Source organism: Gymnoscopelus braueri (genome assembly GCF_963280865.1).
Source record: "Gymnoscopelus braueri genome assembly, chromosome: 18".
NCBI classification, from domain to species: Eukaryota; Metazoa; Chordata; class Actinopteri; order Myctophiformes; family Myctophidae; genus Gymnoscopelus; species Gymnoscopelus braueri.
Window position 1 is genome coordinate 20,301,465 of NC_137618.1, and position 25,579 is coordinate 20,327,043.

The 25,579-nt window shown below is 44.4% G+C and overlaps 1 protein-coding gene across 1 annotated transcript in view; it reads left to right on the forward strand.

Moving 5' to 3' along the window:
* Positions 1 to 25,579, forward strand: part of LOC308106313 (uncharacterized protein) — a 36,049-nt gene extending 10,470 nt beyond the window's left edge. Inside the window, exons 14-32 of the mRNA XM_080457354.1 lie at positions 539 to 886; positions 1,416 to 1,670; positions 2,030 to 2,296; positions 2,490 to 2,586; positions 2,679 to 2,760; positions 3,051 to 3,280; positions 3,621 to 3,684; positions 5,423 to 5,492; positions 7,362 to 7,672; positions 7,811 to 8,993; positions 10,223 to 10,305; positions 21,590 to 21,722; positions 21,816 to 22,034; positions 22,577 to 22,927; positions 23,101 to 23,355; positions 23,676 to 23,936; positions 24,097 to 24,199; positions 24,318 to 24,375; positions 24,582 to 25,579. Coding sequence (XP_080313480.1) covers positions 539 to 886; positions 1,416 to 1,670; positions 2,030 to 2,296; positions 2,490 to 2,586; positions 2,679 to 2,760; positions 3,051 to 3,280; positions 3,621 to 3,684; positions 5,423 to 5,492; positions 7,362 to 7,672; positions 7,811 to 8,993; positions 10,223 to 10,305; positions 21,590 to 21,722; positions 21,816 to 22,034; positions 22,577 to 22,927; positions 23,101 to 23,355; positions 23,676 to 23,936; positions 24,097 to 24,199; positions 24,318 to 24,375; positions 24,582 to 24,713 — 4,502 coding nt within the window. The 3' untranslated portion in view covers positions 24,714 to 25,579. The remainder of the gene's footprint in view (positions 1 to 538; positions 887 to 1,415; positions 1,671 to 2,029; positions 2,297 to 2,489; positions 2,587 to 2,678; positions 2,761 to 3,050; positions 3,281 to 3,620; positions 3,685 to 5,422; positions 5,493 to 7,361; positions 7,673 to 7,810; positions 8,994 to 10,222; positions 10,306 to 21,589; positions 21,723 to 21,815; positions 22,035 to 22,576; positions 22,928 to 23,100; positions 23,356 to 23,675; positions 23,937 to 24,096; positions 24,200 to 24,317; positions 24,376 to 24,581) is intronic.

Below are 25,579 nucleotides of genomic sequence, written 5' to 3' on the forward strand. Positions count from 1 at the left end.
TTAATATGTATGTGATTTTAATAATGTCAAAATGTGCCAACTACTTTCACACTGCATTTATTTCTGAATCATAATGTATTAATAATGCATTAGTTTAAATAATCAATTTGAATATGACTATGATGCTAATAGGGGATAAATGCAATGTTGAAATAATCCAAATGAAATGAAAATAATTATTCTGGCCTAAAAGCATAGTGGAGAAAACACAGGTGTATATGTACTAAACTGGGCAGGCTATGAATTCAAATGAGATAATATATTATTACCAAATATTTCATTGATGAAAGTAACATTTCTGAGATCAATTAATGTAAACTGTCAGAAAATAATTATGGGTGAAATGTTCCTTTCAGTGCCATTAGTCTTCAAGATGTAGATATTCATCATATCTATTAGAGAAATTATTATTATTTGCTAGAATGTTTTAGTACAAGGAATTAGCCAACTCTCATGATATTAAATGTTATTTAATTAAATGTAATTTAAATGTATTCAAATGTAACCCTGACCATACTTTCTACCATTTGTGATTCAGGTGCTGTTGATAACTGCTGGAGTGTGAATTACAACAAGACGAAAATCTGTGCCCTGGAGGGCACTTCAGTGGAAATGTCCAGTTATTACTCCCATCCCAGTGGTTTTAAAGTGACTGACCCATTCTGGTATACTGAATGGAATAAAGACGTCGGCGATCCCACAAACCTGTCTTCTAACCCCAAATATAACGGTCGTTTAGAGTACAATGGGTCCATGATGAACCAGCATAAACTGATTCTCAAAAACGTGACAGAGAACGATTCTGCACATTACAAATTCAGATTAATAACAGATCAACCAACAGGCAAATATGTTGGTGATCCCGGAGTGATATTAAAAATAACCTGTAAGTAACGAAACATCTTACATATGAAATGTTAATTTCTCTCTATGTTTCTACTTTGACATGACAAAACAGTTAATTGATTAAACCAGTAATTTCAAACTTTTTCGTGCCAATGACCCCCAAATTGATATATAATTGGCGGCGGACCCTCATCTGATTTTTTTTGTGCCAGGGACCTCCCGAAGAGAATATGTTTGGTTTTTTTTAATTCAAAATGATTCAAAACATTCATGATTTTTCAAAAACAATTCAAAAATAGCAGATGTACAAGCTCACAGCGTGGCACAATTGAAACGCTGTGAGCTTGTAGATCTGCTATTTTTGAATAGCCAACATATAAATGGATAAACTGGTTAAAATGATTGTGACGCTAAATTAACTATTTTGCTGGGGAGACCCTGGAACCCCCGCCAAAAGGACCCCTGGGGGGTTCCCGGTCCCCACTTTGAGAACAAAAGAATTAAACAAATTATAGTCTTATATCATGGTCCCCATGATAAATGATGATTTCATAACATTTACCCATCAGCTCTGACAGTGACAGTGACTCCTGCTACCACGGTAACAGAGGGACAGAGAGTGACACTGTCCTGTACAACCAGCTGTCCTCTGAGTGACTTCAACCCCATCTACATCTGGTACCAGAACCATCTGTTTCTAAAGCAGAACCAACACAACTATGTGACTCTAGACCCAGTGCTCAGTCAGCATGCAGGAAACTACTCCTGTGCTGTCAAAGACCAAGAGACTCTCAGAAGTCCAGAAAAGACTCTCAATGTCAGATGTGAGTATAAAACTATATTTCAATAATATCATAAATAATAATTTATATTATTCAGAATTATTTAAAATGTACCCGAATTCCTTATAATTTCACATTTTATATTTCAAATGGGGAATTAAAATAATTCCCCAGTTTCAAAAAGTATGCACGCAAGCATTTACTTGTGCTGTATTATGTCTACACGGAATGCTTGTTTTCCTTTTGACGTTAAGATGCTATAGATGCTATTACCTATACAATTCATACCTATATGCATGTATGTATATACTGTATGTGTGTACTGTATGTATGTAGGCATCATGTGTTTTGGTTACTGTTTTAAATATCAAGTTTACTACAGCAAAATCATGTCATATCAGACCGTCCAAAGACCCCCTTGGTGTCAGTGAGCCCCTCTGGTGAAATAGAGGAGGGCAGTTCAGTGACTCTGACCTGCAGCAGTGATGCCAACCCACCAGTGAACGCATACGTCTGGTACAAGAAGAGTTCAACATCACCTAAGTCTTTGGAACAGAACTACATCATCCCAAACATAAGCCTTGAGGACGGCGGAGAGTACTATTGTACAGCCACAAATGTACTAGGGGCTAGAAACTCTACTATCCAACTCACTGTAACAAGTAAGAGTTTTTATTTTGTTAACAGGCTAAGGAAACAGGTAACGCCTCAATAAAGAATACAAATTAAATAAAGAACTATTCAATATAATCAATATGAACAGCTCTTTATCATTAAGCATATTTTGGCTTTTAGTAATTACTGGAAAATGCCAAGCTAATTAACATCTGTATTTACGTCTATCATACCTCATACCTCCAGATAAAGGGACATCGAATGCAGGTAAAATTGTGGCTGTAGTCATCACTGTAATCTGCCTCTTCCTGTTTCTTCTATTGCTCATCTACCTGGGGATCAGGTAACATAATACAAAAACAGTTCACTTAAATTTAGCCAATGTACAATGTGCTTATTAACATCTGGTACAATTAATTCACCGACGCAATTCAGGAAGAAGAAATGTCTGAAGTCTGGTACTGAGCCTAGTGACCCTGTACAAAGTGGACAGGTGAGGATGACTGAAAAACTGCAGGTGTGTGCATGCGCACGTGTTTGCGTGAGCGTGTGTGTGTGTGTGTGTGTGTGTGTGTGTGTGTGTGTGCGTGTGTGTGTGTAGAGTGTGAGATGCAAATAATTCACACTTTGGTAACTATAGCGGCAGCCCTATATGTATGCATGAGCGGATACATATCTGTTGCGAGAGGGAGAGTAAGGAAAGAAGTGAGAGTGAAAGAGAGATATAGAGATGGGGGTATGCTGTGTATAAGAACTATAAGACATTAAGTAGATTTCATCATTTTGTCTGTCTCTGATGTCCATCAGCGAGTATCTGTCCCTGAGCGTGGCAATATCTCAGCCACGCCCACAAGTCCTTCCTCTGCAGAGCAGACACAAAACCCAGAGCCACAGGATGATGTCAACTACTCCACCGTACACTTCTCTCTCCCTAAGAACCAGGAAATGCCTCCATATTCCAATGATCAGATGCAGAGGGATGAAGGGGATGTGCAGTATGCCACTGTCAACTTCAACAAGCCCAGTGCTTCCCCCCGGTGAATATCTCCTGTCATTACAACTAACTCAACCTCTAGTTGTGCATAGCTTGTCAACATGCAATCTGGGAACCCATCTTCAAATAAAAAGGAAAAACAATGCCCTCTGCTGTTTTTTACGTGCAGAGCAGAATCTGTTCTTGAGAGATTAGTCATGTAACATTGTTTATTTATGATAATGATGTTTCCTTTTGTTTGGCTGTTAAAATATTGTGTTGTAAGTAAAGTGAAATATTCTACTATTAGTATTCCCTGACTTACACAACTGGAACACACCTCACATCAAAATCACACAGAATTGTCTTTGTAAGGAAATGTATTTGTTCTTTTGTGTCATCAGACCCAGAGGACAGGCTACTGAGGATGTCTCTGGCTTGTACGCCACAGTCAGCAAACCACCCAGAGTTTGAAGACAACAGATCACACTCCTACTCTGTGTCACAGACAATATATTTAACCTGCTTTCGCTGCCGCTTTTATGCAGATGAGTGACTTTGAGTTATTGAGCAGGCAGGGTTTTAGTGCTTTCTCAAGGGCAAATCAGCAGGACTTTTTTTGTCAGATGTTTTGCATGTTTGTTTGCGGGAATTGAATGTGTGACGTTTTGATTTTGTCGTGGTCTCTGGGCTTCTCCTCAGGGCTCCAAGCTAACCACAGACTGGTCACTCAGATACAGCTGTGACCTGCTGAACCACTGCTTGTAACATGGAGTAACTTACTGTATCAGAATCAGAATCAGAATTAACTTTATTGTCAACTGTATTAACACAGGTTTACAGGTGTAAATAAATGGGTGAAATTAGTTATTGTACAAGATCCATCATTTTGTAGTTTTCAGAAGAAAAAAAGTCAGAGGGAGGGGGCCAAAGGCATAGGGAGAGCAAGGGAAAAATAAAACAGTAAAGAAATATATCAAAAAGAAACAAAATCAAATATGTCTACATATTCACATAGCATAAAAACAACGAGCAGGTAAATGAGGATAGACATAAGGTGCAAAAGAGATGACACATACTGTAGGTTCACAGCAGGTAATACCTTAGACATACTGTAAGGTGCAGGGAAAGGTAGCAAGGCATTAGCAGATCCACTTAGAATGGTAAGGCTTTAAAGCATAATTTGGACACCTAATGTTAACATTACATGTATTGATGTTACATACACACTTAACAACTTAAAACCTTGTACATAGTTGACATCTATACTAGGCCCTATTCTGTTTTCACTAAACAGTAAATATCTTCACCGAAAATAGCTAATCACAAGTTCACAACACGTTGCAATGCATTGTGAGCTTGAAGATATGCTATTTTTGGGACACTAGGGGTTAACTTAACAGTCAAGGTGAGACAGAATCTGAGCTTGCAAGACCTGTTTAATTTATTCTGATTTTCAAGTTCTGATGAATAGGTTTGTCCCAATTTGCACAACTGTGCTGTGCTTTGACGAAGATAATCTACATTCAAGGGTTGGTTTCTTCAACTTCTTCAATAAATATATCCCTGATTATTTATTATTATTATTATTTTATTTATCTGTGGCTTTGCACATGAATAATAATTTGAACCAGAAAGTATGCTTTTTGTTTTTGAAATGTAAAGTATCAATCTATTGCTGTTTGCACAGTTCACTACCTTTTATAACTCATTGTCATATAATTGTTAATGTGTATCTGTGTGTTAATTGACTGAGGATACAGACGTAATAGAGTCATCAACATATTTACTGTACATAGAATTGGGATATGTTATATGTGAGTTATATGTGTACATTATATGAGTATAATGTATATGAGTTGATTTATGATTTGGGTTGTCTTTTTTATTATTCATGTTTCAAATAAAATGTAGTACAATCTATATGTAATCATACTGCTGTTGTTTCCTTGAAGTACTCCAACATATAGCCATACTGAGAAACTATTGATTGAGCGTAAACAATTTTTCTCTTTCTCTTACTAAGGTAGCTTTCTACTAAAGGGACAGCAGATAGTCTAATTAACTGTTGTTGTCCTTGTAGTTTCTCCAGTAGCAGTTTACGGTCTATTTGTGTCACATCAAAAACTGGGCTAATATCCAATTGTAGCCTACAGCTCCTGTCACCTCCCTGAACCTGGTTGGGCCCATTGCTACCATTTAACAGATTGCTGGGGTGACTGAGGTCCTTGATGATCCTCTGGTAGAGGTCCTACATGGCTGGCAGTTCAGTTCTGGTGATGTGCTGCACTGTTTTAACCACACTCTGTAGAGCCTAGCAGTCTAGGGTGGAGCATCTACTGTACCAGGTAATTATAATATAGTCCCCACTCCCTGTGGTGTTTTTTGTCACTGTGTATATATATATATATATATATATATATATATATATATATATATATATATATATATATATATATATATATATATGTGTATAGGGATATGTATATATATGCATATACGTGGAATTCGTCCTCTGCATTTACCCATCCTATAATCACTAGGAGCAGTGAGCAGACATTCGCCCGAGGAGCCGGCGCTCGGGGAGCAAACGTAGTGATGCAGCCAGTCAGGGTATTTTGAATTGTGCACCTTGTACAAGTTGCAAAGTATTCTGGAGATGTGAGAGTTTTTTTTAAGTTCACACCATCTTCTGCTATCTGCCTGTTATGTATTGTCCTATTTCATCAATGTCCTATAGCTCTAATATCTTATTGCACTAAATGTGAGTCATGTTGTATGTACTTAGTTTGACATGTAGGTCACCCGAATATCAGAATATAAGGAATTAACCGCATTACGTTGTATTTCTGCTTGGTAGTTCCAAGTGAACAAGCTAATGCACTGCCTTCCAGCGTCCAGCTGAGAGACATTTGCCAATTGAAAGAGAAACTGTACTCTGTTGATATAAACACACCTCGTCCAGAAGATGGCAGCATAGACTCATATTGGAAATGAAGTCAGGGACAGACGTAGGCTATAGGAATACTAATATGTTAATAATTTGCTAATGTGAGTTATGTACTTTATGTTTCTTGACCATCTCTGTATAGACCAGTGGTTCTCAAACCTTTTAATTTCAAGGACCCCCTTAACTCTGGAAGTGTGCACTCTCAGAGTTACAGACCTGTAAGAGAGTCCATTTGGAACCCCCCCCCCCAAGGAACCCTGAGGGTCCCTGGACCCCACTTTGAGAACGAATACTGCTACTGTTGTCTTTAATTTATTATCCATTGTATTCAGGACTACAGTTCTCTTGATGTTTAGTCACACATTCAAATGTAAAGGTGTTCTGTATTAAGGCTAATCAAGTGATATTCTGACTTGCTCCTGTCTCTGACCGAAGACTGGCTGCACATTAAATTAAATTTTGCACAGATTTGAGTGTGTGCAAATGCCCTTTTCTTTTGTCTTTAATGCAATGTCCTAGTGCACTAATGTGAATACCATACGTCCATGTATGTACTTTGATTGTTTTCCAATGTTAATGGGGTATTTCACTTTAAAAACACTTCTGGGTGGCTTTTGTGTGCACCCCAGGCAGTTTCTTGTCTAATTCTCCGTAACATACTCACTATGGGATATCAGCGCCCCCTGGCGTGATGCAGAGCTACATACCATAAACTCCCGGGCCATTCATTGGCTGAGAAGGGTATGTCACGTGTCCGGTAAACCGGAAGAGGTATAAAACCTCTTGCGTGACGTGGCTCATCCTCTTTCGCTTCTCTGCATGGCAGATGCTACAGCTACAAGACATACCTCAAAGACCGAAACTTAACAAACTTTGTGAATTAGACCGAAACCAGCTTTAGCCCACTCAGGTGGTACTTGTACTGACCCACGGGTTTTCCTCTACTGCAAAAAAAAAAAAGTTTTATTATTCTTTCCGCTCCCGCGGCTCTCTTATCTTTTCTTTCTATCCTGAAAACAAGTTTTCCTCCTTTTGCTTTCCTCGTGTTTAGCCGGCCGGCTAAAGGCTAATAGGTTAGCTCCATGGAGGCTCCACGTTCATGCGGTCTGACGCCACGGTGCCGCTTGCTGATCGCCGCGGACGACCCTCACGGGTTTTGTATCTCCTGCCTCGCACTTCCGTGGTGCACCGGGAGGTTGCGACGACTGCACCCGGTTCTCCAAGCGTCGCCTCGATCGCCGCCTAGACAGGGCCGACGAACTGGCCCCAGGCGGCAGCGCCGTAGCGGATCCAGCCCGCATGGACACCGGCCCAGGTAACGTGGATGGTGGCGTCCACCACGTGCGCCCTCACCCCACAATGGGCCCCCCAGCTGCGGGCGGTCCCAGCAGCAACCGCTCGCAGCAACACCAGAGTGCGCCGTCGCAGCAGCTCCAGTCTGCTACACCCTCCGTGCCGCGCAGCACTCCACCGGCCGCCGCAGTTGTGCCCGGGGGAACCACCCGGGTGCAGCTAGCTAGCGGCGCTTCATCCCCCTCTTCCCAGCCGCTCTCTCCGAGGCCGCAGCAGGCGTACCGTGACAGCGGGGCGTCGCCTTCGTTCAGCGACGTCTCCGACGACGACAGCACCCACAGCATGGACGAGGGGGCGGAGGAGGGTGAGATACAGTCGTTCCAGGGGGCTACCGGAGCAGCCGCCTCCAGCCCTCGTCAGGACGACGACCTCGGGGCTTCTGGCGGTCAGCTGGGGCCCAGCTGGCCGGACGCCCAGGAGCTGGAATCCGATCCCGCAAGGCGCGAGGAGCCGGTCTCGGCTATCATCGACAGAGCCTTGCTCAGATGTGAGCTCGTTCGCCCGATGGAGGAGCGCGCATCCTCCACCGGGCAAGATGACGAGTACCAGGGCTTGGCTCCCCAGGATCAGCGCGCGCAGAGGTCCAGGAAAGTCCCGGCCGCGCTGGGCTTCGCCAACGCCCTCATGTCCACCTGGGAGGTCCATTCCGAGCCGCATCGGCTGGGTTTCCCCCTCGAGGTGGTGGACGCGCCGAAGTTGGGGCTCATCGCCTGTCCCCCCATGGACCCCGTCCTGGCCCAGGGCATCATGGACCAGCGTCATCCAGTGGCCCTTACTCCCGAACCGCACTTCACCATCGCCAAGGAAAAGGCGCTTTCCGTGGCGGTGAAGAAGGCGTACAAGTCGGCAGCGCTGGCGGCGCGCGCGCTGAACATGGTCGCCATTCTCCAGGGCTCGACAGCTAAGCGGCTAGCCGAGCTAAGAGAGGCGTGGGGCGAGGACGCTGAGGAGCTGGAGGCCCTTCAACAACTGACCATTAAGGTCACTCGTCACGCCACAGCCTGGGTGGGGAAGTCCATGGCGGACAGCGCGGCGATTGAGAGGGCTCGTTGGCTCGATCTGGCCATCTTCCGACACGAGGTGGTGGACGCAAAGAAAAGCGTCATGGCGCTCCCGTTGAAGCCAGACAACCTCTTCGCTGGAGCGTCGGATTTCCTCCGAGTCTCCACCGACTCACGGAAGGCCCAGAGGGAAGCCGCGGCGGGGGTTTTGGAGCCAGCCCCTCCTCCATCTGCGAAACCCCGCAACGAGAGGCCCGCGGGCAGAGGACGTCCCTCCTCCTCTCGCCGAGGGTCCAACACTTCCCGCTCCTCTTCAGCCCAGGCGAGCTCGCGGGAGAGACCGCAGAGCAACGCGGGCAATCGTGGCAGAGCTTCCCCCCGCCAGCCACCCGCCTCTACCAACACAAACACCGTAGGAAGCTCCAGCCGGCCTCCACGTCGCAACACAGGAGGGAAGCCTCGTGGCGGGCGGGGTAAGTGACATTGTCTCGCCGGTGCACAGACCGGCTCAGCCCGCTGTTCCGCCGTTCGTGTTGGGGAAGAGGACCGTGGCTTTTCAGGCCTCGTTGGACAGAGTCGAGGACGGCTCCACGAGTGCCAAGAAACTTTGTTGTGTTCAGAGTGTGGACGATTTATGTGTGCAGAATGTGGACGTTTTAGTTGTGCAGCGCAATGTTTCAGTGAAAAGTGCCCTGTATGTACCTCCTTTTTCTCTGCAAAAGAAAATAAATGTACCGAATGTTACAAACAGTCTCGTTCTTTCACATGGCATGGGGCCTTGGAGCAGAGGGGTCCCCGTCTCGCGGGCCCCTCTGTTCCAGCGCCCTCACTGTATGGGCCAACAAGGCCTGGAGCCCCCGATTTCCGGGGCTCCAGGTATTGCTGGGGGTCCCCATGTGCATGCATTAAATCTATGTCGTCTTCCCATAAGCCCAAAGTGCCTGGGGCCCCCGATTTCCGGGGCTCCAGACACTGCTGGGATACCCTCTGTGAATGCATTAAATCAATACCATCATTCCATGAGCCCACAAGGCCGGGAACACCCGAACCCCGGTGTTCCAGGCATTGTTCGGACAACATCTGTGCATGTTTTGGGTCATATGAAGGTAATCGGAAAGGTATTAAACAAACCGACGCCGCTTTTGTCCACAAGAGGGCGCCAAAGCGCCAGTGGAACAGGGTCACGTCGGTTTTGCCTTTCGCCTCACAGGCTTCCGTCTCACGGGGTGCAGCGAAACGCCACTGTGGACCGGAAGTCAGACAGAGCGGGCCTCTGTCTCCGCCATTTTGGAGGGACAGATGCCCCCTCTCTCGCAACGCGTCACGATGGGCGGGCCACGTTCGCTTGTAACGGGCGACAACGCATCCCTTACGGGGAGGAGGGTTTTGTCGCCTCACAGGCTTCCGTCTCCCAGGTTGCAGCAGCACGTCACTGTGAACCGGAAGTACTTGGCTCAGAAAAGGCGGACCTCGGTCTCCGCCATCTTGGAGGGACACTTGCCCCCTTTTCCACACCGCCTCTCGAATTACAGGCCACGTTCGCCATTTCCGAGCGACAAAACATCCCCTACGGGGAGGAGGGTTTTGTCGACGCTACGTGCGGAGCCTTTGGGCTCCGACGGGAGGGCGACGGCCAAGGTAGGCTTAGTTCGGGCGGCCCCGTTTGTCCGGGTGACAGCGCCGTCGGTTTCCATGGAAACAGGCAGCCGGCGCGGGCCGGACAAACCGTATGTTGACGTCAGGCAGATCGTCAATGCCTCTGCTGCCTCGAGCGGTCACCTCAGGGTTAGCACCGCCGGCGGCAGTAGCAGCAGCGTCACTGCTCCCCATGGCAACCGTCCCCATAGCGACGCTCCCACTCTCCGAGCGGCCGATGACGTCACCGGCCAATCCACTCGCTCGGTGTGTGGAGGAATGGAAGATTTGCAAGCCAAATCCTTGGGTATTACGCACAATACAGAAGGGTTACAGGTTACAATTTTCCAGAAAACCCCCAATGACAGACAGAGTGTTGTTTTCCAAGGCCACAGGTCCAGCGGCCAGTACTCTGAGGGAGGAGGTTGCCTCCCTTTTGAGCAAAGGCGCTGTCACGGAATTACTTCCGAACCAGAACCGACTGGGTTTCTATTCGAAATATTTTCTGGTGGCAAAGAAGGGGGGGGGGGGGTGCGACCCATTCTGAACCTGAAGGGTCTCAACAAATACCTCACGGTTTTCCATTTTCGAATGCTGACAACCGCTGCGCTTTTACGCACCGTGCGTCTTGGGGACTGGTGGACAAGTATCGATCTCAAGGATGCTTATTTTCACATTCCAATCTACCCACCGCACAGGAAGTTCCTGCGCTTCGGGTTCGAGGGGAGGGTGTACGAGTACAATGTCCTCCCGTTTGGAATGTCTCTCAGCCCCAGGGTGTTCGTGAAATGCACGGACGCAGCCGTGGCTCCACTGAGGAGGCAGGGGATCCGGTTGTCCACTTACATAGACGACTGGCTCCTGGCGGCGGGCTCGAGAGAGGAGGTGATGCGACACACGCGCGTGGCAGTCGCTCACCTGACGTCCCTAGGTTCCGGGACTGGTTCCGTCTCAGCGGACCACCTTCTTAGGGATCCTGCTGGACTCGAACACGCTCATGGCGCGCCTATCCCAGGACAGGGTAGACAGCTTTTTGGCGTGTGTGAGATCTTTCCACGTGGGGCGTCCAGTCAGTTACAGACTGTGCATGCGGGCGGCGGGTCTCATGGCCTCAGCCATACACCTGGTCCGCCTAGGCAGACTCTACATGAGACCTTTCCAGCGGTGGATGTTGGCGCTAGGGATCCCATCCACTATGGGTTCGCGGAAAGTGGTGGTGCCCCCACGGTGCGTGGAGGCTCTCAAACCATGGTCACAGGCGCCCTTTCTGACCGAGGGGGTCAGTGTGGGGGTTGTGACGTCACGGATGGTTATCACCACGGACGCCAGCCTGACGGGATGGGGTGCCGTCCACGAAGGCCGCTCGGCCAGAGGGGTGTGGGACTCCAGTCTACGGGAGGCTCACATCAACTATCTGGAACTAATGGCGGTTTTTCTCGCCCTCAAACATTTCGAGGCTCACATCCACGGTTGTCACGTCGCTATCAGGACGGACAACACCACGACCATGTGCTATATCAACAGGCAGGGGGGCTTGCGCTCCCAAGTGTTGGACAGCCTGGCGTGCAGACTGACGCGTTGGTGCGATTCGCATCTCGCGTCGATTCGAGCTTCACATGTGCCGGGTCTCCTGAACAGCGGAGCGGACTTACTGTCCAGGGGCGAACCCCGGTACGAGGACTGGTCCCTCAAGCCGTCGGTGGCGGACCTGATCTGGGCCAGGTTTGGCCGGGCGCAGGTCGATTTGTTTGCCTCCGAGGAGAACGCGAAGTGTTCGCGCTTTTTCTCGGTGAGGGTGGGGGACCGTTCACTGGGCATGGACGCACTAGCCCACGACTGGCCGGACGAACTGCTGTATGCGTTCCCGCCACTGGACCTGATCCCCTCAACACTGGAGAGGGTGAGACTTCAGGGTCGGTCAGTGCTGCTAGTGGCTCCGGCATGGGGCGTATGGAGGTCGGAGATAAGACCTCTCCTCTACGCCGAGCCTTGGCCCCTCCCGCTGTACAGGGACCTACTACGGCAGGGAGGGGTCGACATCTTCCACGAGAGGCCTCAGGACCTAGACCTGTGGGTTTGGTCCGTGAGAGGCAGACCTTGACTTCGTATGGCCTGCCCCCTGACGTGGTGGCCACCATCCAGGGGGCAAGGGCCCTTTCCACGAGGTCCGCGTACGACGACAGGTGGAACCTGTTCGTGGCATGGTGTCTGAGTCAGTCACCGCCGGTTGAGGCCTTTCGGGCCCCGGTACGCAGCATCCTCATGTTCCTACAGGAAAAATTGAGGCAGGGTCTGGCTTTCTCGACGATTAAGGTGTATCAGGCGGCCATTTCCGCGTGTCACGAGAGTTTCGATGGCATGACGGTTGGCCAACACCCGATGGTGCGTGGGTTCATGAACGGCGCCAGGCGGGCCAGGCCGGTCTCTAGGGCTCTGTTCCCGGCTTGGGACCTGACGGTGGTGCTGGGGGCGCTTTGCCTCCCACCGTTCGAGCCTTTGGAGTCCGCGGATCTGAGGATCGTCAGCCTCAAAACGGTTCTTTTGGTTGCCCTGACTACAGCCAAACGGGTCAGCGACATACATGCGCTCTCAGTGAGTTCGGAGTGTATGAGGTTTGTGGGTGACGACAGCAGGGTTTTGCTTAAGCCAAACTTGGCGTTTGTCCCCAAGAACGGGGTGGTCACCCAGACGCCGGTTGAGCTGGTAGCTTTTCATCCGCCGCCTTTCGCTTCAGCGGAGGATAGGCGGCTACACTGTCTTTGCCCGGTAAGGGCTTTGAGGCTCTACTGCCAGAAGACGGTGGCCGGCCGGTCGTCGTCGCAGCTGTTTGTCTCCTTCGGCCCAGGTGATCAGAGGAAGGCAGTGGCTAAGGCGACGCTTTCTAGATGGATTTTGGATGCCATTAGGCTGGCCTACGTCAGTGGTGGCGTTCCAGTTCCAGAAGGACTGAAGGCTCATTCTACTAGGGGCGTGGCTGCTTCCTGGGCCCTCTCCAGGGGGGTTTCGGTCCAGGAAGTGTGTGCGGCCGCAAACTGGTCGTCACCTTCAACGTTTGCGGCTTTCTATAGCCTAGACGTGGCAGCAGCGTCAGTGGCGCATGCTGTCCTAGGGGTGGCGGCTGTCTCTAGTTAGAATGGGGGGAGCTAGGCTGGTTTTGTTTTTAACCTGCCTTTTTTCTCTTCCCTATCTTCCTTCTCTTGAAGTCCCCTCGGGACCACCTGTGGTAGGTCTCCAGGGGAGGGGGGGCCCTGTTTCCTTGTTTCACTTAAGGAACGGTGTTGTGTCCCCTACCTTCCTTCTCTTAAGTCCCCTCGGGACCACCTGTGGTAGGTTCCCAGGGGAGGAGGGCCCTGTTTCCTTGTTTTCACTTAGGGGACAGACTTGTGTCTGTCCATTAGTTGAATAAGGCAGACTTGGTCTGTCAGGGTCCTTTTATTAACATCATATACCGCACCCTGGCCCGGAGGGCTGGGGCGCCCGTGAGGCCGAAGGTCACGTCCAGGGGGACGGGGCCTTATGGCTAGGGGGCGTGCGGACCTGAGATTCGGTATGGCTATAAGCCCCAGGGGGGTTTATGCATCCCATAGTGAGTATGTTACGGAGAATTAGACAAGAAACTCAGGGTTACGGATGTAACCCCGGTTTCTTTAGAATTCGGAGTAACATACTCACCTAACACCCCTGTTTGTGTGCATCTGCATGCAGGAAGCGTGTTAAAGAGGATGAGCCACGTCACGCAAGAGGTTTTATACCTCTTCCGGTTTACCGGACACGTGACATACCCTTCTCAGCCAATGAATGGCCCGGGAGTTTATGGTATGTAGCTCTGCATCACGCCAGGGGGCGCTGATATCCCATAGTGAGTATGTTACTCCGAATTCTAAAGAAACCGGGGTTACATCCGTAACCCTGAGTTTTTACTGTAAGTTGCTTGACTCAATATTTAGATATTTAAAATTCATTTGATCAGACACTCTACCCTCCTAAGCCCATTAAACTTCAGACTCCACGTTAATCATGTTAGACTCACTGAAAACACACTGGTTCAGTTACTGATTGTCCTTTAAGGTGAAGTATAAGACCGACAAGCACACGCACGCACGTGCACACACATTTGAAATATTTATTTATGCCCACATAAACAGAAGTACAAGAAATGCCTTGTACAAAGGACAAACACTGCCAGTGCAGTCAGATAATGTGAAAACAGCCAGTTACAAAGTGCATATAAGGCAGAACATTGTTACATACAATAATGTTGGCATACTTGACAAACACAGCAGACAACAATCATGGGTAAAGGAAACAACGCCTCCTCCAAATTGAGCGGCTTCCTATAATAGCTGATATTGAGCAGTACCTTGCTAATTGTTTAGCCCTCCTTTTGGAGAGGCCGGCCATTTGAAGGCCCCTCACAACCAACTTGTGCACGTGCCCTAGGCTACCAAAGATAAAAACCAAAAGTTTACATCTGTAGCCTAGCTGAGAGATGGTCTGCTCTAGCTGATGATATTTTAGCACTTTGGTTAGGAAGGCTTCCTCTAAGCTGTAATCAATGTACAACCGACCTCGAGAATGAACACCTCCCTATGGTTTTCATTAACAACAATGACATCAGGGGTGTTAGCTGAAATGTTAGAGAACACAGAATCATCATTACACAGGCTAAACATGCTTGGCTTCACAGTAGAATGCTTATACAGCATTCAGGACCTGAAAATAGAAGAGATATATTTTGATATCAAATCCACTATTCTGTCATGCATACTTATGTAGAGTCCCCTGTATACATGGCACCCATTTAAGATGTGGGATATGGTTTCAGCTATTTGTTCATGACCATGATGTATACAGTGAGGAGCATGGTTGCCTGGAAACCAGATGTAGAGGTTAAGTTTAGATGGTAAAACCTGCAACCTCGTTTTCAGAGTAAAGACAACAATGCACTCGTCTAAAGCAACATTTTTGAACACAGAGTGAGAGACAGAATGGTCCGCAGCAGGGAGACATGCAGTCTTCCCTTGTAATCTCAGCTCAGTCCAGTGTTGCCGCTGCCTTTGCTGTTGTGCCCATAAGAGGCGACCTCGGGCATTAGTCAGTGGGAGTTGGTGTTCTGTTCCACACACAGTCAAAGATGCTCTGACAGAGACACTGGAGTCAGATATAAAGTCCTCTGAGACAGCCATCGCCTCAGAGTTAGACCCTACCCACTTCAAGGTAACATCAGCCCAACAGCACAGATCGTTTAAGTCCGGCCAGTCTGACCACACACCGAAGCCGGGTGAGCGACTGTCTAGCTTTCCACTAAGTTTCCTCCTGAAGCCTAGGAAGCTAGGATCCGAGCCAAATGCCAAGGGGACCTTACGTCGTTTTAGGTCCAAGATAAGAGATGAACGTGCAAGCTCTCTCACATACTGGTCATCATTGTTCAGCATATTTAACAAATGCAATAGCAATATATGTCCATTAAAAATTGGGAACACCCATACCACCATCACACACACACACACACACACACACACACGAAGCAATGTTAATACAAGTCAAGTGACTTTGTAAACACCTCTGGCCGCCCATACAGTACTTACGGAATCATTTTGTCATGTTTGAGAGCACACTTTAAGCTGGCCTTCAAATATGGTATTTTTTGGCAGCATTCTGAAAACATGTCATGAGAGTTATTTTTACACAGGGCGCTGTTAAGACAAAGTTACAAAAGGCATATACCCACTTCTCCAGACACCACAACATCACTGTTACTTTAATATAAATATGAGCTACTGTTTTCTGACATACTGTAAATAGTTTTGTAATTTTGGAAATCTAAGATCCAATGTACTTCTCATATATTAGATGTTACATAATATGCAAAGTCACAGGAAGTCACAGGAAGTCACAATACTGTCACAACTGTGACATACTATACTGTCGACATACTGTCACAACTGATATACTGTTTGTGTCAAATGACATTCACACACAGAATCCAACCTGTTAACTAGTAAAAACTAAATCTTCTACATGTCTAGATTTTAAAATGAACTAAGCAGCCTGCAGTGCTTTTGATTTCAACAACTGGGTTAAATTGATTTTGCTTGGGTGGGATTAGAGAAAATGTTGTGTTTTTAATGATGCTCTCATGAATGTTGTTACTCAGTCATCTTTCTAGTGAGAAGCAGAAGGACCAGACCACCATGTTGATGGCAGGAGAAGGGTCTGTGTTTGTGGCTTTGCTGCTGCATCTCTCAGGTATGAAGTAATTCTCAACCATTTCTTGACCAAATCATCAGAATCAGAATGTGTTTATGTACACATACAAGGAATGTGACTTGATGCATTGCTCTCAGACAGACATTATGCAGGTCACACTTTGAATAATCATTAAATAGTCGTTTGTTTTAAGCAACGCTGTACCACTTTCCAAAATGTATTTTGCAGAATTGTGGCAGACATGAAAGTCATGTAAATGACAGAGCTTTACATTTATTTATTTTATTAAGACTAGTCTATCAAAATTATTATTTTAACATTATGTTTTAAATGAGATTGAAGCAGAAACACACACAGTGCATCCTCTCAGATGCTTCAGGGCCTGTGTTGAAAGCATATTTCTACTGTTCTGTTTTCCACTCTGTGTTTTGGTTCCTTTGAGCGCAGATAAAGTCCAGTGTTGTCTTCATATTTCTAACATTCTGTTTCAGTAGCTCTTGGTGAAACAAACATCTGTGCCTTGAAGGGATCAGAGGTGGAACTGCCCTGTTCTATCACAGATCCTTCAAGCAAGAAATGGTTTACCGCACACTGGAATGGCAAAGAATATGACACTCTGCAGGAAATCTCATTAGATACAAATCGTTTAATGTATTTCTGTCAGATAACTCACGAATAGATTGAACCAATATTATAGACCGAATATATTTAAGCAATATAATAGAATGAGAATACAAGTGTGGAAGTAATATTTTATCTTGGCGTTCAGGCTCTGCTATATTTTTTCTCCCTGCTCAGCACAATCATACGGCCATCATTAACCATTAAGAGCAGGGAGATAGATATACCATAACATAACAACCCCCCATGGGGAACAGACCAATAGCAGAGCCCACTGGTGGTGCTGGGGTGGTGGTGGGAGAAAACGCTGCATGACAACAAGCTAGAAGACACAACCGGATGGAATGCCCGATTCAAGAGAACTTAAATACCCGCCCAATTGGACAGCTGATTGCCACGTCAGCGTATGACGTAAGGATCTTGCATGACGCTGTAAACAGCCATATAGAATGAGCAATGCATGTAACCTCTCGAGTGTATGCTGCCAGAACTAACTCGCAGGCTACGTATAATTTCTGTCAGATAACTCACGAATAGATTGAACCAATATTATAGACCGAATATATTTAAGCAATATAATAGAATGAGAATACAAGTGTGGAAGTAATATTTTATCTTGGCGTTCAGGCTCTGCTATATTTTTTCTCCCTGCTCAGCACAATCATACGGCCATCATTAACCATTAAGAGCAGGGAGATAGATATACCATAACATAACAACCCCCAACACGCGTGTCCTACGGTGAACGCTCACCGATTCATCCAAACAGATATCCCACTAAACTCCTTCAGGAGACAGTGACGAATATGCAGCTAGCAATTCTGGATCATGCTAGGATATTCTAACATAACCCCCAACACGCGGAACCAAGAACGCCCTACGGTGAACGCTCACCGATTCATCCTAGCAGATATCCCACTAGACTCCTTCAGGAGACAGTGACGAATATGCAGCTAGCAATTCTGGATCATGCTAGGATATTCTAACATTATGTGAACTTGAATGTGAAGCCATGGCTACGCTTGCCGTAAGCCTTATCTATGTGAACTTGAATGTGAAGCCAATCCATGGCTACGCTTGCCGTAAGCCTTATTCTATATGATAGGAAAACTATGTGTGGGGCGAATTCTCAAACCCATACCAATTGACCAAGCTGATATCCCATCCACCACAGACCAGCGTCTGGGATCAGCGAGGACATACTAACTTTATGTGAACTAAAAGGCCTTAGCTGCCATGCACAGGCAGCACTTAACCATTCCTCTAATAGCCACAGAGGAATATACTACATAAACTTAACATGCCTAAGTGTTAAGAGTTGATGCCCCCAACCGCATCCTACTGATGCCCCCAACCGCATCAACTCTTATGCAAGCCAACTGCATCACCGTGATGCTATACCCAACCGCATCAGCCATGATGCAAACCAACCGCATCAACCATGATGCCACTTTTTTTTTTTTTTTTTTTTTTTTTTTTTGAGTTTGAGTTTGAGCAACCAGCTGAACTCTTTAGTGCCAACTAAAGAAACATTTAAAACTTAACATGACTTTGAAGTCACGCTACATCTTACCTTCACCCAGCGACCACCAGATATGCATGGTAATAACAGAACTACCATTTGCATTTAGCTATTACAACACTTGTATTCATTACATCCTGAGCCAACAAAGAACTCCCCATTTTAGCGCACATGACGAACATGGCACTAAGGACCATTTTATTCAGAACGGTTGATCTGTGCACCAACTGAAAATATGCAGATGGTTAAGATTTGTTCTGTTGAATTAAAGCTTAAACTGAAGACGGGACATGACCTGTTGAACAAATGAGCCACAGATAAAACATAATGCTGCTTGTGTGAGAACAGACTAAGATCTGTGTTTTAACAGCTAAGATCTATGACTGCCCCATCTAACCATAGATTGACTTCTAATTAACTAAGAATACTGAAGCAGCTTCCAATGAGAGATTTAAGATATATTCATAAAATGTCCCTCCATAGAAATAAAACATCAGAAATCATGGATGCATGACTAACTCTTGATATACACTTAGATTAGACTCCACGTAGATGAAAGCAATGGTTATCGACTTATAGTAGTTAGTAGTACCAACAATATTTAATCTGAATCCAGTACTCCCTTTACATTACATGCTTGTAAAATTGCAACCTTGCTTACAAGACTGCAAGAAGAACCACGCCAACATAATACCAAGAATGATAAGCCACCATTTAAAGAACATAACATTAAATAATTGCCTCCTGAGCAGATTTTAATTAATGACCATAACATTCATTATCCAATAACTTCATAACAATAATAACGGAACTAAGTTTGGATTCCAAGAACCTTTGAAATGCCCATCAACCATGACTCTACTGAAGAGCCCCACCATTTATCTGGTAGCAATAACTTTACTCCTGTAGCTTGTCACACAACATGACATCAATTGTCAACCGCTTTTATAAGAATGCATTACAACCGGGGATCTGAACATATGTTGATCCCAAGATAAGACATGAGTGCCCTCATAAATTGCTCCCCTCCTTTATGCCCTGAGAGCATGAATGCCCTCTGCTGGACTGACTGCATTTCCCAATTAGCAGTGTTAAACCATCTTTAATATAACAAAGACCATTTAGATGGGCTGCTATTGCTAAAGATAAAGAAAATCAGTTGTTTTTCTTCAAGTGTTTCAAGATTTACTTAAGAAAATCCCTGTAACCTACCGGTCTCTTATCCAAGGTGTAAGCAGCAAAATGTATATCACCTTGACAGCAAGAATAGCTTAATTAGCTTTGCAATACAATAGCACAGGGGGAACTTTAGAATGTAACCAAAAGCTTACATCTAACCAAGCACTGCAGCCAACACAGTACAATAGCCCATTACTTACTTGATTTGCACAATTTACTTCATTATTATATTTACCAGCATCCACTATATCTTAGAGGCAAATTATTACCAGAAAATGTAGGCTACATCAGATGGAAGTAGCTATAGCCACCAATTAGCACATACTAGCTGCAACATAAAATATATTACCACAATATAATGGCCATACTGCACACTATAGTCTACTTTAGTATAAAATTATGCACCATGAACCATAAGTTCTCTTTACAGCATATTTGAATGCAGTCTCCTAGATTTGAAAAACTGCTGAAAGAATGAATCACTAATATAAATAGCCTATATATATTTTAACCAACTGTAGATTAACTTGAAACATTATTAATTCCTAGACTGAGATACCTGGTGCTATGCTGCTTTACTCAAGTAAATCCGCAGACTACTGTCTGCAACACTAAAACGAGATCAAGAAAAATGACTTAGTATAACTTGTGCTTATAATAAGCGGACATGGCAACCCAGCACTGCGTTGCGTCTATGCTTGCAATGCAGTCCCATAGCCCGGAGGGAACGCACTCGACGTTGATCAGTGAGCCACAACATGTTTGGAAGCGCAAGAACACACACTAGCTCTTCTTCATCCACAAGTGTACTTTCTTATCCCACTCAAGATGACTGTGTGCATTAAACGTTTTTAACCAGTACATTATATGAAACATAAGATTTGAGCAATGCACTGCATAAGTGACACTAACTATTGGTCCTCTCTCCCTCTCTGCTCTGAACAGCTGATCACTGATACGTGCAGTGATGCCGGTTTGAGAGAGAAATCAGCCAACCTAGACCACGAAAATACTTGTATTTAACCTGTATTATCCTAATGTATGCATTGCCATTGAAATAGCCTGATCTGCTATTTCGAAATCTTGTGATAAAAAGTGGAATATTTGGAATATATATATTTTTAACTACACATTAATCTGGGGACCATGACAGAACCACATAAGAAAGCGATCCCAAAATAACTTTTCCCCAGAATTAAGCCAAACCACCAATAAGCGATTTGACAGAAAACCAGCCAATGTTGCTAATAATGAGATGAGACCCCATAGCCCGGAGGGACACAACAGAAAGCTCTGCTGGCTGAGCTAAAACACCGCTGTTTTTCAGCTTAACTTTGAAAACATTAGCAAGGAGCAGTTTCACTACAATTTAAGTTGCTTTGCTTTTAGTAATAGAACAAGTATCATATAACAACCAGCGGCACCAGACCACCACTGAAACCTCAACAATGACATTAGCATCAACAGCATATTAGCTTTTTTCAGCAGCATAGAGAAGAACACAGCAGCCTTAGAAGATAAACAAACGCGACGCCATACCACCTGGACTTCACAGTAGCCTATAATAGACAGCAGCTTATGAGCAGAAAGCATGATTCAAGTAGCATGAAGCAGTAACACCAGCAAACAACAGCAGCTTCTGGGAAGCATGATAGCAAGTAGCAGTAGCTCCAGCAAACAACCAAACAACCAGCCAGGAACAGCAACGCTGCATGACAACAAGCTAGAAGACACAACCGGATGGAATGCCCGATTCAAGAGAACTTAAATACCCGCCCAATTGCACAGCTGATTGCCACGTCAGCGTATGACGTAAGGATCTTGCATGACGCTGTAAACAGCCATATAGAATGAGCAATGCATGTAACCTCTCGAGTGTATGCTGCCAGAACTAACTCGCAGGCTACGTATAATAATGGATCTAAGCAAAGCAGCTCCTCTCTCAGAATCCATGACCTGAGAGAGAGTGATTCAAATACATACTTGTGCCGAGATGATAAGGGCCAATCAGAATCACTTAGTCTCAGTGTCACAGGTACAGTACTGCTATGTCAGTAATTGATTCATATAAGAATGATAAGAATGATCAAAGTAATATTAATGCTTCTATCACATCCTTTCATTCCAGACCTACAGGTGTCTCGTGCAAGGCCCAATGGAGGTCAAGTTAGGCTGAAATGTGACCACAGCTGTATTCTGACTGATATTACCATCCCTACCTACAGTTGGTATAAAGACGGGAACAAGCTGACTGTGTCAAGTGAATATCTTACAGTTTCCTCTGAGTCTACCAACAGTTACTCTTGTTCTTTAAAAGACCATGATTATCCCCGCTCAGCTGCAGTGTGTGAGTATGAAGCAAACATACAGCGTTAAGTTACATTGATATTAAAATGTATGTGATTTTAATACTATTGGTCAAGGGTGCTAAATACTTTCACACTGCATTTTTTTTAATTATATTATATAAATGTAGCTTTATAGAAAATACATTCTCATTTGTTGCTAAACAATCTCACACAGATGAAAAATCTACAACCAATTTTAAACAAATAATTAGTTTGTCTCCATATTGATGCTATCAGGGGATAAATGCAGTGTTAAAAATGACTCAAATGAAATTATAAACAAAACATACAGTAGAGAAAACACAGGTCTCAAACTGGGCAATCTATGATTTTTTTTTCCTCCAAATATTCAATTGATGAAATTTACATTTCTGAGATCAGTTACTGTAGACTGGGAGAAAATAAATGTCAAATGCATTATGATTAATCAGTACAAGGAATTAGCCAACTCTTTTCACAGAGTATGATATTAAATGTTACTTAAATAAATGTAATTTAAATGCATTTGGATGTAACCCTGACCATCATGATTTTGATTCAGGTGCTGTTGAAAACTGCTGGAGTGTGAATTACATCAAGAGGAAAATCTGTGCCCTGGAAGGCACTTCAGTGGAAATGTCCAGTAATTACTCATTTCCCAGTGGTTTTGTAGTGAAGGACACATTCTGGTACACTGAACTGGACGGAGAAAGTGCTTACACAAATCTGTTTTCTAACCCAAAATATAATGGTCGTTTAGAGTACAATGGGAATATGAGTAATCAGAACCACCATCAACTGATAATCAAAAATGTGACAACGTACGATTCTGCAGAATACAGATTCAAAGTTTTAACAGATAAATCATTTGGCAAATATTTTGGTGTTCCTGGAGTGATATTAGATATAACTGGTAAGTAGATAACAAAATAAGTGCTTGCATATGGAATTGTAATGTTCATTTCGCTCTACATAGGCTCTATATTTCTATTTTGTTGTGACAAAACAGTTAATTAATTAAACAAACTATAGTCTTGTATCCTGGTCCCCATGATAAATGATGATTTCATAACATTTACCCATCAGCTCTGACAGTGACAGTGACTCCTGCTACCACGGTAACAGAGGGACAGAGAGTGACACTGTCCTGTACAACCAGCTGTCCTCTGAGTGACTTCAACCCCATCTACATCTGGTACCAGAACCATCTGTTTCTAAAGCAGAACCAACACAACTATGTGACTCTAGACCCAGTGCTCAGTCAGCATGCAGGAAACTACTCCTGTGCTGTCAAAGACCAAGAGACTCTCAGAAGTCCAGGAAAGACTCTCAATGTCAGATGTAAGTATAAAAATGTATTTAAATAATATACTATATTATAAATAATCAATTATATTACTCAGGATATACAGTGTTATTTATGATATTTGCTGAGATGTATTCTGGTGATATATCCAAATTGTGTATTTTAAATTTGGAATGAAAATATATGTATTTGTAGTTAATATTACACCTACAAGTAATGCATGTTTTCTTTTAGCTATTAAGACTATATTAAGGCAAATGCATGCATATACAGTATACTGTAGGCATGATGTGTATCTGTTGCTGTTTTAAATATCAAGTTTACTACAGTATTGTGCAAAATCATGTCGTATCAGACCGTCCAAAGACCCCCTTGGTGTCAGTGAGCCCCTCTGGTGAAATAGAGGAGGGCAGTTCAGTGACTCTGACCTGCAGCAGTGATGCCAACCCACCAGTGAACTCATACGTCTGGTACAAGAAGAGTTCAACGTCATCAGTGTCTTTGGGACAGAACTACGTCATCCTAAACATAAGCCTTGAGGACGGTGGAGAGTACTATTGTACAGCCACAAATGAACTAGGGTCTAGAAACTCTACTATCCAACTCATTGTAACAAGTAAGAGTTTTAAAACTAAAATAAAACTATTCTCTAACATAATTATAACAGTGGATATTCAGCTAATCAGAGACTGCATTTTAATGGACAATGTCAAAATAATAATTGACATCTGTATTTACCTTTCATACCTCATGTCTCCTCTCCTCTCCAAACAAAGGGAAAACAATGGCAGCTAATGTTGTGGGTGTAGTCATCAATGCATTCCGTCTCTTCCTCGTACTGCTCCTCTCTCTTCTACTGCTCATCTACATGGGAATCAGGTAACAAAAGAAAAATCCCAGGCCATTATTTCTCTCACAAGTCATTTACTTACAGTCATCAGCCATTGTCATTTATGTTTATTAACTAATGGTACGATGGTTCAATGACTCAATCCAGCATGAAGAAATGTCTGATGTCTGTGACTGAGCCTAGTGACCCTGTACAACCTGGACAGGTGAGGATTCTGTGTGTTCGTGTGTTCGTGTGTTCGTGTGTGTGTGTGTGTGTGTGTGTGTGTGTGTGTGTGTGTGTGTGTGAGGATACAAAGTGCTCCCGCCCTCCCACATCTGGTGGTTATACATGTGAGTGTGATGGGGGGTATGAGGTGAAAGATCTAAACGGGAAGACAGAATAGTTCCTCATCTTGTGTATCTCCTACAGTATGTCCATCAGTCAGTGTCCGACCCTGAGTATGTAAATGTCTCAGCTACGCCTGTGAGTCCTTCCTCTGCCACCGTCCACTTCTCTCACGCCAACGACCAGGGAGGACCAATTGCTTTCATCCAGATGTAGGACGACCAGGGAGGACCAATTGCTTTCATCCAGATGTAGGGGTGCAACAGTTAATCAAACCATATAAAAAGTAGAAATAGAAAAAATCCTAATAAGGTTGCACATCCAAAATTTCAAATCAACGGAGGACAAATACATTTTAAAAAATGTATTGGCATATAAAATATTAAACCGAACGCTTAGAGTTAGTTTTAGATTGAGGTTTGACACAACTGAAATGTTTCAATAGTAGAGCGGGGAGACAAAATACAACCACCCCAATTTTATAAGTTATATTGTATTAACATATACAGATTGGACAAAATTACATTTTATTCATTAAAGTTACATAATGCCAGTTTAATACTGGGAATTATGCTGTAGAGGCTTGATTGTGACATGGAGTAACTTAGTTCTGTAAAACATCATTTGGACAAATAATATTAACTTCACATGTATCAGTGATATGGTTGATGTATCAGTATATGTGTTCTGAATGAGTCATGTGCTGTAGCATTGTATTATAATGATTGTATAAATATAAACTACTGATTCATGATTGTTTTGACATCTCATCACAGTTTAGAACATTTTGTTTTAACCTTTTATACATATTATTTGCTATATTGTTGCTTAGTACATATAATGGCAAGTAAATCTCTTTGTTTTCATTGCAAAGTGTTTTTTAATGAATATATTACAATAGACTGTGTTCTATGTTATATGATGGCTATAGCCTGATTTTTTACATAGAATTTCCCACATTTTATTTTGTTGTGTAAATAATGTAAATCCAATGTGCTTAGTGTTTCTTGACCATCTCTGTATAGACCAGTGGTTCTCAAACCACAGATTTGAGTGCGCAAATGCCCTTTTCTTTCAATTTA